Source organism: Geospiza fortis, unplaced genomic scaffold (assembly GCF_000277835.1).
Source record: "Geospiza fortis unplaced genomic scaffold, GeoFor_1.0 scaffold78, whole genome shotgun sequence".
Lineage (NCBI taxonomy): Eukaryota > Metazoa > Chordata > Aves > Passeriformes > Thraupidae > Geospiza > Geospiza fortis.
In genome coordinates, this window is record NW_005054339.1 from 6,011,169 (window position 1) to 6,027,770 (window position 16,602).

General features: G+C 38.7%; 1 protein-coding gene across 1 annotated transcript; it reads left to right on the forward strand.

The window, feature by feature from the left end:
• Positions 1 to 695: 695 nt before the first annotated feature.
• On the forward strand, positions 696 to 16,311 carry RUVBL1 (RuvB like AAA ATPase 1). Its single transcript, XM_031058203.1, has 10 exons — positions 696 to 778; positions 1,387 to 1,519; positions 5,384 to 5,535; positions 6,802 to 6,891; positions 7,716 to 7,865; positions 9,144 to 9,207; positions 10,272 to 10,470; positions 12,192 to 12,294; positions 15,260 to 15,351; positions 15,647 to 16,311. Exons 1-10 carry the CDS (start codon positions 731 to 733, stop codon positions 15,804 to 15,806), a joined length of 1,191 nt encoding a protein of 396 aa, XP_030914063.1. The 5' UTR covers positions 696 to 730; the 3' UTR covers positions 15,807 to 16,311.
• Positions 16,312 to 16,602: the final 291 nt, after the last annotated feature.

Sequence of the window (16,602 nt, forward strand, 5' to 3'; positions counted from 1 at the left end):
CCGTGTCAGACGCGATGGGGGCGGTCGGGCTCTGCTTGCTTGCTCCTGCTCCGCGCAGGGACCGTGGCGGTCTCTCGGGTGTCGGCATAGAAAAATTGGGGTGTTAGAGGCAACGGAACCGGCCAAGAGCCAACAGGTGTGGTGCAGATGGGGATTGGAGCATCCGCTTCAGTGCTGGGTGGGGGTGAATAAAACCATTGGCTTGGGTTGGAAGGGAACTTAAAGAAAACCATCACAGAGTCCCAGATTGGCTTGGTTTGGTTTGGAGGGGATCTTAAGGATGATCTCTCGTTCGAACACGCCTGTGCCGTGGGCAGGACGCCTCCACTGGACCAGGTTGTTCAGAGCCCCGTCCAACCTGGCCGCGAAAGAAGATCTGTAGAGGATCTGCGGCTCAGGCAGCGAAGATTAATTTCTGGCTTTACTTTCAGACTTCTGTCTGTGCTTGGGACTGCGAGAGGGAGAAGGAGTCGGGGCTCACAGATTGAGTTTCGTTTTCTGTGATTTCTAATGTCTGTGTCAGATAAAATGATTGTAGAAAGTATGTTTTCGTGATCTCTTTCTTTTTGTGTGCATGAAAATGAGATTGTACTTTTTGTTAAACCTGTTATTTCTAAACACTTTAAGTAACATTGAAACAAAGGATACTATAGCAATACTTGTGTTAACAGTATAAACATTTAATTTACAGGCATGTGGGGTTATAGTGGAGCTAATCAAAAGCAAAAAAATGGCTGGCAGAGCAGTGCTGTTGGCAGGACCTCCTGGAACTGGCAAGGTATTATTTTTCTATTTTTTTACAAAATAAAGTATTTTCAAATCTGTTTTAATTTTTCAAAATAATTTTTGGATAGTGGTTACAAAATGCTTTCATATACCAGAATTTGTTTTCAATCAATGTATTGATGTAGTTTTCTACTTGATATATTTATTTTTGTGGTGTCATTGACACTGGCAGTACCCAGTGGTGTGTTCAGCATCTTTAAAGTGAAACCACCTCTTGTAGGTTACTAAACGCATAAGTAACAAGGGCTCTGAAAAAGTTTTAGAAGTTAGTTTTATATTAAAAGCCAGAATAGTTTTTACTTGGTTTACTTTTTTACTTTTTAAATTTATTTTTGGCATCTGTATCAACTGTCAAATTCAAATGCCCAGTTTTGTATTTTCAGGGCTTTTTTAAAAGTCTTTGGCCAAGGTCACAACCTGTCTTGGAGGAGGGTTTGTTCTATGTGAGAAATATATGTCAGACAGAATAGTCTTACTATTAAATTGGTAGGTGATGTATAGAAGGTGATATAATGAGAAAAGTTAACTTTGTGCAAAAAGAATAGTTTCTTAATTCTCTCCAAAATTAATGTCTGGGTTATTTTTTTTCCCCATTTAAAGACTGCTTTGGCTTTAGCTATTGCTCAGGAACTGGGAAGCAAAGTTCCTTTTTGTCCTATGGTTGGAAGTGAGGTCTATTCCACTGAGATCAAGAAAACAGAAGTTCTAATGGAAAACTTCCGACGTGCAATTGGTAAGTTTCAGGAAAAGAAGAATTAAGTGTTTGCATGATACTGACTTAGGTTTTTCCCAGTCATCTAAAAAGGAAAAATGTTTCAGTGGTCAAGATGTTTTCAGATTTTTGTATGCTTATTTTCTTCAGTGCTGATCCTATTTTAGTGAATCTCTTTCAGACTTAGTGGAGTCACGTTTTCTGTTTACAAACTGTAATTTAATTATTGTGTTTTGGTTTATACTTCATCAGATTTTCTCATCCTCCACATTCACCTCTCCATTTTGCCTGTGACTGAATAGAGCTGAATGAAAAAATAATTATTATTAATTATTAAATTTCTTACATTAGCAGAAACACTTGTAGACAGAAAAATGCTCTTCCTGTTTTTTGATTTAGTGATTTCACCCTACTAAATAAACAGACTTAATCATGGGCTCACAAACAGCAGCATTAGCCTGATTTACTGTTCCAATAAGCGCAGATAAAGTTCCATGCCAACTAAATAAACACTGTAACTTAATGTCATCCTCAGTGCATTTACAAGTTTGATGTAAATTGGTTTAATTTGCAACACAGCCTCAGTGACTATCTAAAATCTCTTACACAGTTGCTGCTGACAGCTGATAAATGCAGATAGAAGTGGCCCTTGTTTGTGTGAGGATTTGCTAAAGAGAGCCCAGTTGATTTTAGTCCTGAGCATATTAACAGTAATTTTCCTGTTTCAGTACCATGTTTCCTCTTGGGCTTCATCTGGCAGCAGCAGGGTGAAGTCTCTCAGCTCTTCAGTGAAACAAAAGTATTCCATTGACTTTTATAAGAAAGCAGCTTTCAGTAGTCCCTGGTCTTCTGGTTACCATGAAACTGGCAGGGCCTGGGGGAGGGAAACCTCAGTAGTCTGCAAAATTTCCTTGATGTGATGAAGTTCCCTGTCAGAGGTTTGGAAACCTGAACCAGCAGGTGGAACTTATGCCATCCATGTTGTCAGTTCTAGAGATAGCAGAGATTTAACAGCCAGCTACATTGTTAGTTCCCTGCATTCCCTGAATGTCAGTAGAGAGACACTTCTAAACAAATATTAGTGTTAATGAAAGATGGAGCTTCTTTTTTTCCTCTCTGTTGAATTCCATGTCACATTTTTGTAACACAGCCTTTATTGAATATTTTTGTGTTTCAAAAAAATTCTCTAAATTATTTTAAAGGACTAGTAACCACCATTTCTTATAATGAAACACTTTTCAGTTGAGTTTTAATCTCAGGTTTTAGCTTCCCTGCTAGGTAAAGAAATATTTTACAAGGGTACATTTTTTAAAAAAAATTATTCTGTGCAGTGTGGTTGGGTCTGGATGCAAGGGAAGCTTCAGCTCACATGTCCATCAGTACTTGAAAGTATTAATTTAGGTTCTGTTTTATTTGTTTCTGTGTCTCCTTGGTAGCAGGTTCTGTGTACATCATCATTGCTCATATCATGCATTTTGCTTTCAAGAGTTTTAGCCACCTGAATTTTTAAAAATTATCAGAGCTGTTAACATCAAATTTTTTACTTAATGGTTGGGTTTTTTTTCTTGGAAACTACAGCCTGACTGGTTTAGATCACTGTACAAGAAAGTAGGAGTTACTCTGAGTTTACAGAATTTTTATTGTTGAGTAGTAACAGACTCGACATAGTCTCATGGCCAAGTAGTGTTTGGGATGCAGTAGAGAGATTATAATATGTAAGAAACCTAAAAGGGCAAAGTGGAAATGTGGAGATCAAATTGTTGTATGGATTAAAAGAAATTTAACCTGGGAGAGATTAATCCAGTATATAGAGCTCATTAGCAGCTGCTGAGGATGATGATAGCAGCTAATGTTAGGAGCTCAGCTGCAGTAAGAAATAACTGCTGCAGTGGCAGTGGCCACTTCAGTGGTGTCACTGTTCCTTGTGTTGCCAGGCTGTACCTGCCAACGGGTGGAGCAAGCCCTGCTCACCTCCATGGAGTGCTGTTGAACCAAAGCATCAAACAGCCCACAGTTGCTGCCTTGGATTTGTGTCTGATTTGGAAGTCGGAGATCTCTCTAAGAACTCTTCTGAGAATGAAGTTTGTAGTTGACACATATTCATTTGAAATCAAAGGGTTATCAGCAGCAAGTTCAAAGCATCGATTACCTTTGTTCAGAGCATGTTCATCTGTAAATATTTTCTACAGACACCTCTCTAAGAGCACATTAGTCTGGATTAGAGGAATGCTTCTGAAGCAAATCCCTGGGTTTGCCCTCCCTGACTTGGCTTTGACTTGTGTTGTGGAGCAGAATGGGCACATGAACTGGATTCTTTCCAGATGAAATGGCACTGGAAGATCCATTGCATGCTTCAGCAGCATACAAATCATACCCCAAACACAAACAGGCTGCCACGTTTTCAGAGCAGGGTAGAGCTTGTGCTGGACATTTAAAGCAAGACAAAGAGGACAAGCAAACCTGGTCCAGTTTGTGGCAATAGCAGTTTCAGTGTGCAGATTCCCATATTGCTTCACACTCATTGCTCATGAGCCAGTGTGGTGTAGCCTTGTCCATGTCATTTTTTTAACTCAGAGGTTCATTAATTTCTGTCTGATGCTTTGGCATACATGAAGAACATTTTAAAAATTACTGGAATTAACTTTGTACACAACTTTTTATGTCATCATAAGTAAGATAAAGCAAACATTTCCTACCAAGAATTTGTCACAGTTAGGCTGTTTCTCACATTTCTGGTCTGAATTTGGGCCCAGTAGAGGGAGACAGACTCATATTTGTCAGTTCTTTATAGCCTCTATCAGCAGCTCAAAATTACTGGTGAAGTGTCTGATCTATTTCAAAGCAAAATGAAAAGTTACGGAACAAGCAAAGGTTTATAAAGTCACAATACCCTCCGACTGGGCAGGATGACTTCCTTGTATCTTGTTACAGCCCATTCATTATTTTTGGTATGGCATGTGTGTCTCATAAAATACTTCATGGAGTTTCTTCAGATGTGGATTCTTTGAAGTTCTGTGTAGTTAGAACATACATAATTGTAGTGGTGGTGGTGATGATAGTGGGTTTGCTTTGAAACAGTCTGCCTGTAAATGTCTTCAGCTCTATATTATTTATCAATTTAAAATAACCTAGTTAATTACAGTAATTGTGACTAGAACAGAAGATAGCCAGCTATTCTGATGATTGCTTGGCTGTCTGAAAAATAACAAAGTGAGGATGTAATTTTCAGCTATTTTGAAATAGTTTTAAATTTGTGTTGTAGCAGTTTCTGCTAAATTTTATCTAGCTCAGATTTAGCTATTAACTGGAAAAATATTTAAAATTATACATAAACCCTTTAGTAATTTTATGATGTTCTAGCACAATACCTGTTAATCAGTTTATGTTGTATTTTTAACTCAGTTGCTAAAATAGAAAGTTTAGTTTTTTTCTTCTATATTTTTGGTAACTTTGCAGGGCTTTTTTGATGGTCCAAAAATTGTACGAATCTCATATTAATGTCACTAGTTTCAGAAGATGGTCTGTAATTTCTGGCTTTAGCATAGGGAGCAAATCAAGCAAATTCCCTCTTTCTGGGAGGAAAAAGAGACAGAGGATCCTAACATTTGCTTCAAGAACTAATAATAATGAATAGAAGAAAGTCATTTCTAAAAGATTAATAAACTTCTTAGCAGGTCAGAACTTGGGCTGAGCTTTCATTCTGGTGCACAGGATGAATATTCTAACTTAATATTGAGGAAGAGAACAATAATTCATCTTTCTGCCTTTAAAAGTAAAACATTACCATGAAATGTAACACATCCTAACAATAAATTACATTTTGTTGACAGTAAAGCAGCAGACTCACAAGTGTATACTGAAGCTATTTAAAACAATTTCTTGCAGGGTTGAGGATTAAAGAGACCAAGGAAGTTTATGAAGGAGAAGTCACAGAACTGACTCCCTGTGAGACTGAGAATCCTATGGGGGGATATGGCAAAACCATCAGCCATGTAATAATAGGACTCAAAACTGCAAAGGGAACCAAACAGTTGAAGGTAAGTGTGGTAGAGTCTCAGAGATTTTCTTAAGTATTTTGGGTTTGCAGCTTCTGTTTTTAGCACTTCTTATTTCCATTTCAAGCTCTTGATCCACTCTGTCAGGTGGGGCTGCCAGGAGGCTGCTTTCTTGGGCTAGACAACTTTATCCTGACTGTTTATCTTCTTTATGTAGAATATTTAGATATTGGTCTTGTGTCCTACAATTGAAATAGGAGATAAACCCATCATCACTTGGTGAGCAGCTGCTGTTATTCTGTTTGGCAGCACTCACCTGTATGTCTTCAAGGAGTTAAAAGTGAGTTTTAATAGGATGAGATCCTGATACAATTTTGTAAATGACAAGTACCACAAAAAATGAGCTGAGTTGGCAATCTGAGCTTCATTCTGTCTCAGTCTGTGATACACTCTGACCCTGGCTATAAATTAATGTTCATGGTAATAAACATATGAGAAAGGCCTTGTTTGGTTTTGTTTTCATGATTGTCAGGAACCAAATTTTTGAGGATGGCTTGGGAAATATTGCCTGTTTAAATATAAATTATTCTTTCTGTCACATCTTTTCTTTATACATGGGGTGTCATGCTCTAGTGAATATTTGATAGAGAACTGGAAATTGAGCTGGTGTGTTGCCAACTCAGGCCCCACTTTCCTTTTGTTTTCTTGTCTCCATTCAATTTCCCTGTCAGACTTGGAGAGAACTAAAAGCTGTCTCTGTTGTTAAGTATCATCTTTCATTTGTTCACTCTGAAAACAAGGAAATGAAGAGCAAAAGTGAATAAACATGTACCAGGAGAAACAAAGGCATCTAATATATTCCACACCCACTCTCCCTCACAGAGCTCCACAGAGGATAAGGACTCAAGAAATCAAGGAACATTAATTCATATATTCATATATTCAATGCTATAGCCAGATTTTTTATAAAAGTTTTCCTAGAAAGCTAGAGAACTACTGTTTCTTAGGTATAAATACATTGTCACATTACTCAGAGGTATGTTTAGTAGCTGGTACCATTATGTTTCTGGCACTGTCACTTCTTTTGGATAGCAGATTTTTTTGTAAGACAGCAAGTTCTGCACATCTTCCAGATTTGCTATCCCTACTCCAAACATTACAGCTTTATAAAATCCTGGAGGTATTGTCAGGGTGAGTTGCAGTTTAATTTCAGCTGATGGGAGTGAGCTTCAAACTGAATTTCTTTACCTTGATTACCATAACAATATGGAGCTGTTTTGATCAGCTGTGCTGTTTGCTTGTTTCCAGCTGGACCCGAGCATTTTTGAGAGCTTGCAGAAGGAGCGAGTGGAAACTGGTGACGTTATTTATATTGAAGCAAACAGTGGAGCTGTCAAGGTAAAAGAAAAGTTGTGTACTTTTATGCAAGTGTATGTTTTTTGCAGACCTTTCTCTGCCTTTGTCAGAAGGTTCTCTGATTTATTAACCTTCACTGACATGATATGGTTACATGGAAATTTTAAAAAGAGCCCAGTGCTTTCCTTATCTGGAGAGAAAAGTCTGTTTTGCACCCAAAGGATGTGGAGATCTGGTTCACAATTAAGGTCATCTGGCAAGGAAGCTATCGCTGATGCTGTCTGGATGAGTTTTCTTTTCTGTAAGATCAAGGCATCTCTAAGGGAAGAGGGGAAGAACCAAACAACTTTAGTCATTTTCAGGCTGACATGTGCAGCGTATTTAATCTTTCTTTTATCGTTCTGATATTTTCTCCACAAGATATATACATGTAGAAGGGAATACTGCATTAGTTAGCATTCTTTTCATATCTGATTTAGAAAGTGTATAGTGATACTTGCTGTTTAATGGATGAGCATAATATTTTCTATCATAATAAATCACCCACCTACAAAGGAGGTTCTCCCAATCTCTGGTTAATCTGCTGGATTTGTCCTTTAGCAGGAATTGTGTACGGTAAAAGAAGGGGAGAGAGGAGTAGAATATTGTTGCCACTGAAAATATCAGGTGTTTCTCAACAGAGTTTTTGAGCTTTGATCAGCAGATAGAGAATGCCTGTTGCTAAGCAGGGAGTGGGGTGTCTGAATTGTCAGCTGAAGCTTGTCAGAACTGGAATTGTGAACTAACCATGTTATCAAATTCATGTCACTCAAGGTTTTGGTACTGAAATTAATTCTATACCTGGGTTTCTCTTTTTTGTTCCTCAGAGGCAAGGCAGGTGTGATATCTATGCTACCGAATTTGACCTTGAAGCTGAAGAGTATGTTCCCTTGCCAAAAGGTGATGTGCACAAGAAAAAGGAAATTATTCAGGATGTCACCCTGCATGACTTGGATGTGGCCAATGCTCGCCCTCAGGTATCTGACTTCACAGATGAAGTCTTTACAGGAAAATTATTTGAGATAGATGTGATGTTACCAGAACAATTGAGATGTAGGAAGTCGAGCTCATCCTCAAAGATTCCACTGTAGGAAAAGCAGTAGGTGTTACACCTGGAAGGCCAGTCTAGCTCAGGGCTCTGCCATGGAGGTTAAAGAGGTTAAAGCAGTTGCTTCCTCAGAATTCATGCACCTGGTCATGGAATAGTGTCAGGATAGCACTCCTAGCACTACAGAGGATGGTCTGGGAGTTGTAGAACAGCTTCCAGACAGGTATTTGGGATCCACCACCTTCACAGTTAATGCAAAAATCTAGAGCCTGCTCTATTTCCCTCCACCACTTTGCCCCATCACTTGCAGGAAAAGAGCATTGTGGGCTGTTGCCTCTGACCAGAAAAAGGGGTTATTGCTTTCTCTCTAGAAGGAAAGCTGCCTACAGATGTGAGGTAGCAGCAGGGAGACCTGCATAATTTCATTTAATGGAAGATCTGAATGCAGATTAATATATTCTGCTCTGTTTATGGTTTTATAACCATGAAATGGAAACTATGATAAAAGGTGTCTTAAGTATTTTTCATTTTGGTGGATTCTATTGATGTTCTTACTTATTTCAGAAATGTTTCATAGTCACTTGTTAAACTTTTTTGTGAATTTCAGTAGGGCTCTGCATGTATTGCAGCCAAAGAAACCCCAGAAGATAGAATTACTCCTTAACATAAATGCACTCTTGAGGCAAGTCTATCTGTGTCAAAACCAGAAGTCACTAGCAAATTTAAAGGCTGGAATCCCTACAGTAAAACAATACAACTCTTCAATTTACTCAATTTCAAAATAATTTACAAAAAAAATTGTTTTATAAAAATCACGGTATTAAAAATTTACAAAATTTAGAATAATTCTTACTCTGTTGACAGGCTGAACACCTACTGTGCATGCAGGCAGTCCACATCTCTCTGTGCCCTGACAAGTTCATTCCTTAAGTGTTCCTCTGTGACAGTTTTTTTCAAGAGAGGGTGTCTCATTTTGATTTTTTATGCTCTCCAAATGAGCAAGGATGAGGGGATAACTAGGTGATTATGTTTAGAATATTCCTATGGTGAGGTGACCTGAACTTTGACAGATTATCAAAGAATGCTGCTACAGAGTATTAAGTTAACTCTAAGAAACAACTTCTTTAACTAATTCCTGATCTAAAAACTTCCCAAGATGTGTGATTACTATATGACTTCAAAGCTGATCTATCACTTCTTTTCCTAGGGAGGACAAGACATCCTTTCTATGATGGGACAGTTGATGAAACCTAAGAAAACTGAAATTACCGGTACGAAACCTGTATGGTATTTTGAGTTTATATAATCTATGTGTTTTCCAGTTAGAAAAGGATTAAAATAGTGTTAATATATTTAAATGAGTACCTACATAATACATATTCATGAATACTCCGATTTCCAAAAGCAGCGACACAGTTTCTAGAATTGCAGTGGTTGGAGACAGTACAAGTTACTGGTTCATGCATGTAGTGGTAAAATGTATCCAGTGCTCTGCACCCATCTTCCAGGGGAGAGGTCAGAATGCCAGTGCCCATCCTACAACATCCCTGCCACAGTGTGAGGTTCAGGCTGTCAACAAAGAGCCAGACTGAATACAGCAGTAATACACAAATTCTAGAAAGTGATGTAGCAATCATACTGAATGTTGGTGGAGTACAAGAATGGCACCTCTGTAACAGCTGTCTAAGGACCTGATGCTCCACCTGCACTGCTGCTCTTCCCACCTGCAGGTCATTGGAGAAAGACAGATCTGCTCTCCTTTTTGCTTTGAAAGAAATGATGCTTCACTAAGTTACTGTCTAAATTTAAATTAAATCTGTTTGAATACCTAACTGAATGGTCATCTTTTGAAGTATTTTGTCTGTTCCAGAGGTTGCTTTGCTTATTCTAATACCAAATACATTGGTGTAACATCTGGAATAGCTTTGAGAGCAGTAGGTTCACAAAAACATTTCTTTTTTGCTTAAACACAACTTCTTTGCTGAAATAGAGTAGCAAGATTTAATTCTTTCAGTGGTGTTCTTTTCAGCCATGCTCAGTAAGTTTTGTGTTTAAAATGAGGTTTGACTTGACTTCTCCACCCCTGGTAGAACTCCACCACCCTACAACAATCAAATTTTCACATGTAAACATTTCAGTTAGAAATACTTTGTTGACAGATATCTCCCCAACACAGTATAAAATGTCACAAAATTTTAGAGTCACAGGTATTTTCCTTGTGGCATTAAGATACCAAACCATGGAAAAGTTCAAGGAGAATTTTCTTTACTTCAAGCTTTACCCTCTGACCTATAGTTCACTAGCAGAACAACCAACAGTTTCTTTTTGTTCTCAGACAAACTTCGAGGAGAGATAAATAAGGTGGTGAACAAATACATTGATCAAGGCATTGCAGAGCTGGTGCCAGGTGTGCTCTTTGTGGATGAGGTTCACATGCTGGACATTGAGTGTTTCACATACCTGCACCGAGCGCTGGAATCTTCCATTTCCCCCATTGTCATCTTTGCTTCCAACCGAGGAAACTGCATTATCAGGTATGATGGCTAAACTTGAATTTGCCACTTTGCATTGTTACAGAAATCTTGGAATTAGCTGTGTCAGCAGAGTTACAATCTTAGAAGGCTTTTGTCTCTCAAATTGACACCTCTGATAATCCTCTGCATGAGTTGCAAGCTGCATTGGTGCTCAAGAACTGCTCATGAGCTTTATGATGGGACAAGCATTTAACACCAGGCTGACTGGAATTTCTCCTTTCCCCTAACACATCTCTCCTCCTCTAACAAGTGTCTGAATTGTTTCACTTCTGGGTGATCTGTGACAGTTACCATTCTCATTGTATACCTCAATACATCTGTTACCTGCACATTAGGGGTATCAAAAGCACCAGAGCTACAAACCTCTAATACCATTGTTTCCTGCTTCTAGATTATTTCGCTGCTTGCAATCCTAATTCCATCAGACTTCAGCTTCTAGTTCATACTGGTAAAGTGTGTCACAGTTCAGCCTCTCCCTTTTCCTGCTATGTTGGTCTGGCATTTTGTGATTCTTCAGTCTTGCCAACCAACTTGTTTTTCATTTCCACTTCACTTTGATATTTTGCACCCACAAAATGCATTCTTTGCATGTTCAGTAAAAGTTCTCTCCTCTGATTTCAGAGTCTTCTGTAAGTTCTACTACCAGTTTGTGGTCTAGGTCTAATTATGTCTAAACAAGCTGTCATTAGCAATTATTGCTACTCTCTGGATTGATTTAATTCAGCTGTATAACCAGCTTTTCCTTTCCCTCATAGTGGCTCATCTGGTATTAATATTTCTCTGTTTGCATTGGTTAGAAGTGAGAATGATAAGCCCTTCAAAAATGTTTAAGATGGACATTACTTCACTCTGTTTGCAAAGACATAAGAATGCTGTCTTGTAAAGGTAAAGGAAGTAGAGATCTGTCAGCATGGATTCACTGCAGATCTTATGAAAAAGCTGTGATTTAAGAAAGGAAATTTTCCATGTAATAGTGACAGCTAATATTGGAGAACCATGGCCAGAGCTGCAGCTACCTAAATACTAGCACTGAACTTCAGAGTGTAATCCTTTACCAGCACTTCGCTGTTTTTACTGCAATCTGTGTAATTCTCCTAAATTAAATCTGGGTATCTTTTGACTTCACAGTAAATTACAGTGGTCTTGGGAAACCAAGAGTGCATGTGTCTGCAGGCTGTGCTGTTGTGAGTTGTATGTCAAACAAATAAGATGGTTGGGGATCTAGATCCTGCCCTGTCCTTCATACAGAGACCTAAACTTCTCAGTTTGCTGGGATGCAGGCATGGAATGTAAACCACCAAACTATTCACTGGAGGGACTGGAGAGAATGCCTTGCTAAGCAACAGGGGATGTTCTCCAAATGGATGATAGTATATATAATTTCTGCTGATACTGCTAAACAACTTAGTAAGAATGATTTGCTCCTTGCTGGAAGATGCCTTGGAACATTAGATAAGGCTGTATTGTGAAATACAATACAAGAAAGCACCTCACTATTTTTGAGAGGCATGTTTAAGAGCTCCAGCAATAGTGTTTGTTTCCCTGGGGCTGTCTGGAATGAACCTTAGACCAGAATGTTTCCTGTCTCTGACCCAGAGGTGTGTGTCTCTGTGGACACACAGCAGTTGTAAACTAGTGTAGTCACTCTACTGATTTTAACCAAATCAATGTACTGAACTCCCAGCAGTGTCTGATTTCTTTCTGTTTGGTTTCTCCTCTAGAGGGACAGAGGATATTGTGTCTCCTCATGGAATACCATTGGACCTGCTGGATCGAGTCATGATTATCAGAACCATGCTCTATACACCCCAAGAAATGAAGCAGGTATGCACAGGATTTTAAAGAGCTTGTTACGAGTCCCCAGAGCTTCTGCCTGTTCTGTTACTGTAGAGATGTTTGACTCTGCTCAGCAGGGCTTGTGCCAGAAAGCTTCCTGCTTGCTAAAAGCCTGCTTCTCTAGGAGTCAATACAGAGAGCTGGTTAAAGGTGTGCGCACAACTGACTCCCAGCTGCTGAGGAGTTCATGTGGAGCTGAAAGTGGCACCTCACTTGCAGGAAGGGATGAACTGTTAGCTGAAGCAATTTCTTGCACAGATGTACTTGCCATAGTTTGCAGATTTCAGCAGTAATGCTATTTCACTTGGTGTAAGATGAAGTGTCACATCATTGGCTCTTTAGTCCCAGACCTCAGACTTTTCCCTCACATGAGATGGATTGAGGAATACAACCTCATGTGCTGAATTTTTGCCTTTATGCCCTGTACTGTAGCTTTAACCTAGTGGGGCTGTCTCCTGAAATAGGGAGAATTTAATGCTCCTAGTTAAGTTTGGAAATATAAACACAGAAAGTGTTGCAGTGATATCCTTCCAAATGCCTGGAAGTTTCCTGTGGGGCCATCACAATGTATTGTATATTGATGATAATGCTTGGTGCCATTAGGATGCATTGTTTCAAAGATCCCCCCTCATTAGCCTCTGAGTGCTGGGAAGTGACACAATGCAGAAGACATTAGGGTTTACCATGTCAATTCTTTGTATTATTTAGGAGATAGTGTCAGCGGAGGAGAGTGTTATGCCAGATAATGGTCTCCTGCTGCTCGAGAAGTGGCAAGGTGATGTGGATGCATTTATGGAACAGAGGCAAAGCTTCATTTCACTTGGTTTGAGGAGCTTTTCATTGATGATGTCCTGAGCTGTTCTCAGGATAATTTTTTTGTACCTAAAGGACACTTTAAAGCATTGTGGTGTAGATTGCAGTAGAAGCAGCCCCGTGATTTAGCAATACAGTTAGGTTTAGTCTACAAAACAAATTTTCATGTGTGACTTTTACTCAACCTGGGGGTATTAAAGACTGTCTGGATTTCCCTGTAGTGTAAGTGAATTCTGTGTAGTTAGTGCTGGATTACCATGCAGGTAAGACACTTTCTGAATGCTGATGTTCAGAAGAGCTGGGTAGGTGCTGTGATTTCCACCCTCTCCAGGGCTGAAGGAAAGGAAGTGTTCAGAGTAGCATTTCCTAAAGGTAAAAATAGAGTTCAAACATTTGGCCCCATAAATCCTGTTCCCATAGTCAGATAACTTCATCTTCCCTTAAATTAAGGGTTTTGAACGGCAGCTTCTCATGGGAGAAGAGGAGGAGCTATTACACTTAACTGTGGCTTCTAACTAAGTACAGTTAGGGTGGGAGTAAAAACAAGGTGTAAGTAAGTTCTCTATTTTTACTCTTCTTTGTCTTTCATGTTAGGAGGAAGTTTCTGCTGCTGATGTTTCTGTGTGAGACTCTTTGCCTTCACAATTGATTCCTTTATCAGCACAGAATCTGGTCATGTATCTACTGAAAGTTTGTTTATAACCAGTTCAAAATATTTTTTGGGGCATGTTGATAAAATAGAAATCCCATTGTGAAGTGCTTCTCTGAGACAAGACACACAGTAACCTTAGTGCAGCCAGAATAGGGAAAAAATGCACTTTTATGCTTATTCTAGTCAGGTGGTGTTGTAATCAAACTTTCTTGCATATGTGCCTTGGATATTAAAGGTTATAACTGAGATGTTTTGTTCCTAATGTATTTCACCTGATAAACACTTGTTTTCCTATTCCATAGTAAATGCATATGTAAGCAAGTGCTGGATTAATGGCTTAGGGCCCTAGTCTTTAGGCAATGTTCTACCAGGTTACTAGATAAAAAGTTATTCTAAAAAACATTGTTAAAGATGTGACATTCAAAACCTTGTTTGTAGCAGAGGAAGAACAAAGTAGCAGTGTTTGAATGAAGGGAAGGGGATGTCTAGGTGATCTACAGGTAAAAAAATCTTCAACCTGAAATTGCAATTGGCAGCAGCATTGCCAATATTCAGTGCACATATCTTAGCACCAACTTTCTGCCATTTCAGGCCCCTCTCTTCCTCTGCTCCCTGAGCGCATTTTTATGGCTTTAATTTAAACAAGTGCTTCTTGATATCTTGTTTACAAAGCTGCCAAAGTGAAAAATACCTGTATTATATGAGGCTTGCAGTTCCAGAGTTATCTCTGCACTACAACACAACATCATTATCCAGTCTGCCCCTTATCACTCAGCTGGTAATACAGACTACCGAGAGACTTGTGCCACTTTTGTTACAGCTTTATATGCTCAGGCTTATTGGTGATATCTTCCTCTCCAACTTTGTAAAGATCTTCAAACTGGTACAAGCCTGAGACTGTTCTTGAAAGATTAGATTTCTCTTAGTGATTTTTTTTTTCTTCTTGAAGGAATAGGTGAATCATAGAAAGTAACTGTTTGATTTATTTTACTATCTTCTTGTCAATTGAATAAAAAGTGTGTTGTGAGCTGCTAAGGAAAGGGTGTAGTTTTCTGTAGAGCTTTTCAGAGGGCTCTGCTGTACAGCACCAGTGATACACTGCAGAATTCAGTAACTGGTGTGGCTATCCAGAAGCCTCCAGCTGCCACTAACTTCTAACATCCATTTTCTTATATAAGTTCTCATATTCTGCTCCTTATTAGTAGATAGCCTTCCTAAGTGTGCAGAGTCTCCATAAAGGATTAGCAGTCCAGATGTGTTACTTGACCTTCCTTGTGTGATAAGAGTTTTTTGAACATTATATTTGCCTGTTCAAAGACTTAGAATTCTACAAATTCTGGTTTAGTGATAATTTACACCAGGATAACTCTCCACACCATCTTGTTTTGTAGCATGTCTCATCTCTAAGCTGATAGTTTACAGAGACTAAGTTAAGCAATTTAGCATGTTAATTGTTTGGGCACATTCCTCACTTACTCTTCCCAACAGATCACCAAACTTCGTGCTCAGACAGAAGGGATTAATATCAGTGAAGAAGCTCTAAACCACTTAGGGGAAATTGGTACCAAGACAACCCTAAGGTAAGTTTGGCACAGTTTTCTATTGAGCATGACTGGGTCTAAAGCCACTGTAGGGTAACTCACTGTTGGAAGCAAACCTCTCCTTTACAATGACATGGTCTGTAAACAATCATTAAAAAGAGAGTGGTAATGCTCCTCTTTTCTTCTTCAAAGAATGAATGTGCTGGAGTGCTTGCTGACTTTCTCATACTGCCGGTAGAGCTGTGTTTCCTAGCAAATGTCCCAGCTCTCTGTAGCATCAGTTCCCTGGGATGCACTGAATTGTAATTACTCATCTGCCTCTGTTTGATCACAGGTATGCTGTGCAGTTGCTGACCCCAGCTAACCTGCTTGCCAAGATTAATGGGAAAGACAGCATTGAGAAAGAGCATATTGAAGAAATAAATGAACTTTTCTATGATGCTAAATCCTCAGCAAAAATCTTGGCTGATCAACAGGAGAAGTACATGAAATGAAAAGCTTATCATGTTCCATGCTTTGAAGTAGCTTTAACCCTTAGCCAGGGCTGGCTTAGTTATTGAATGAGAAATGTTAATGGTTTGTCTCTTTTGGGACTGAAGAATATTTAAATGTTGGACTGCTTTGTCAGGCCAGAATTAACTATTGAGTGTTCCTATTTCATTATCAACAATAAGATGCTCCATGGTTTGTGTGTAACATCTTAGTCTCCCTTTTATCAGTATATGTGACATTAGTAGCTCTTGGCCCATCAGTTTTGTCTTTAGATTTTGTTGAACAGAGCTCCAACTGAAGTTGATGCATAAGAACAGTCTATTTTCTTTATGAATCCTGTTTTAAAATAGTTTCCTTTTACAGATGATAACTTTTTGGTTTTGAATCAAAGTTTGTCTGAAGTGCTTTATAATAAAACATGTCAAGAATATTGGAAGTGAGTGTGTGTTCACTCTGGATGTTGACCTAAGAAACTGTCAAAATAAAACTGAAATTAACAAAGCCAAATATGAGTGAAATGGATCTGCATCACAAAAATAGATAGCAGCAAAGGGAAAAAAGATAGTTTGGGACCTTTTGAAAGTGTTAACTTCTTTGAAGGGTTTGGGTTTTATTTTCTGAAGACGTAGAGAATGCAGAAATACATAATCATTATTTTAGCCCTATTTAAATCCTTTCGCCCAGAGAAACTTAAATTTTTCTTGGATTTTCCTAAAGTAGATTAAAAAATTCATTTCCATCATGATTAGCTATTTTTTGCAGTATGCCCACTTTCTTGATCACTCAGAATCAGGAAAA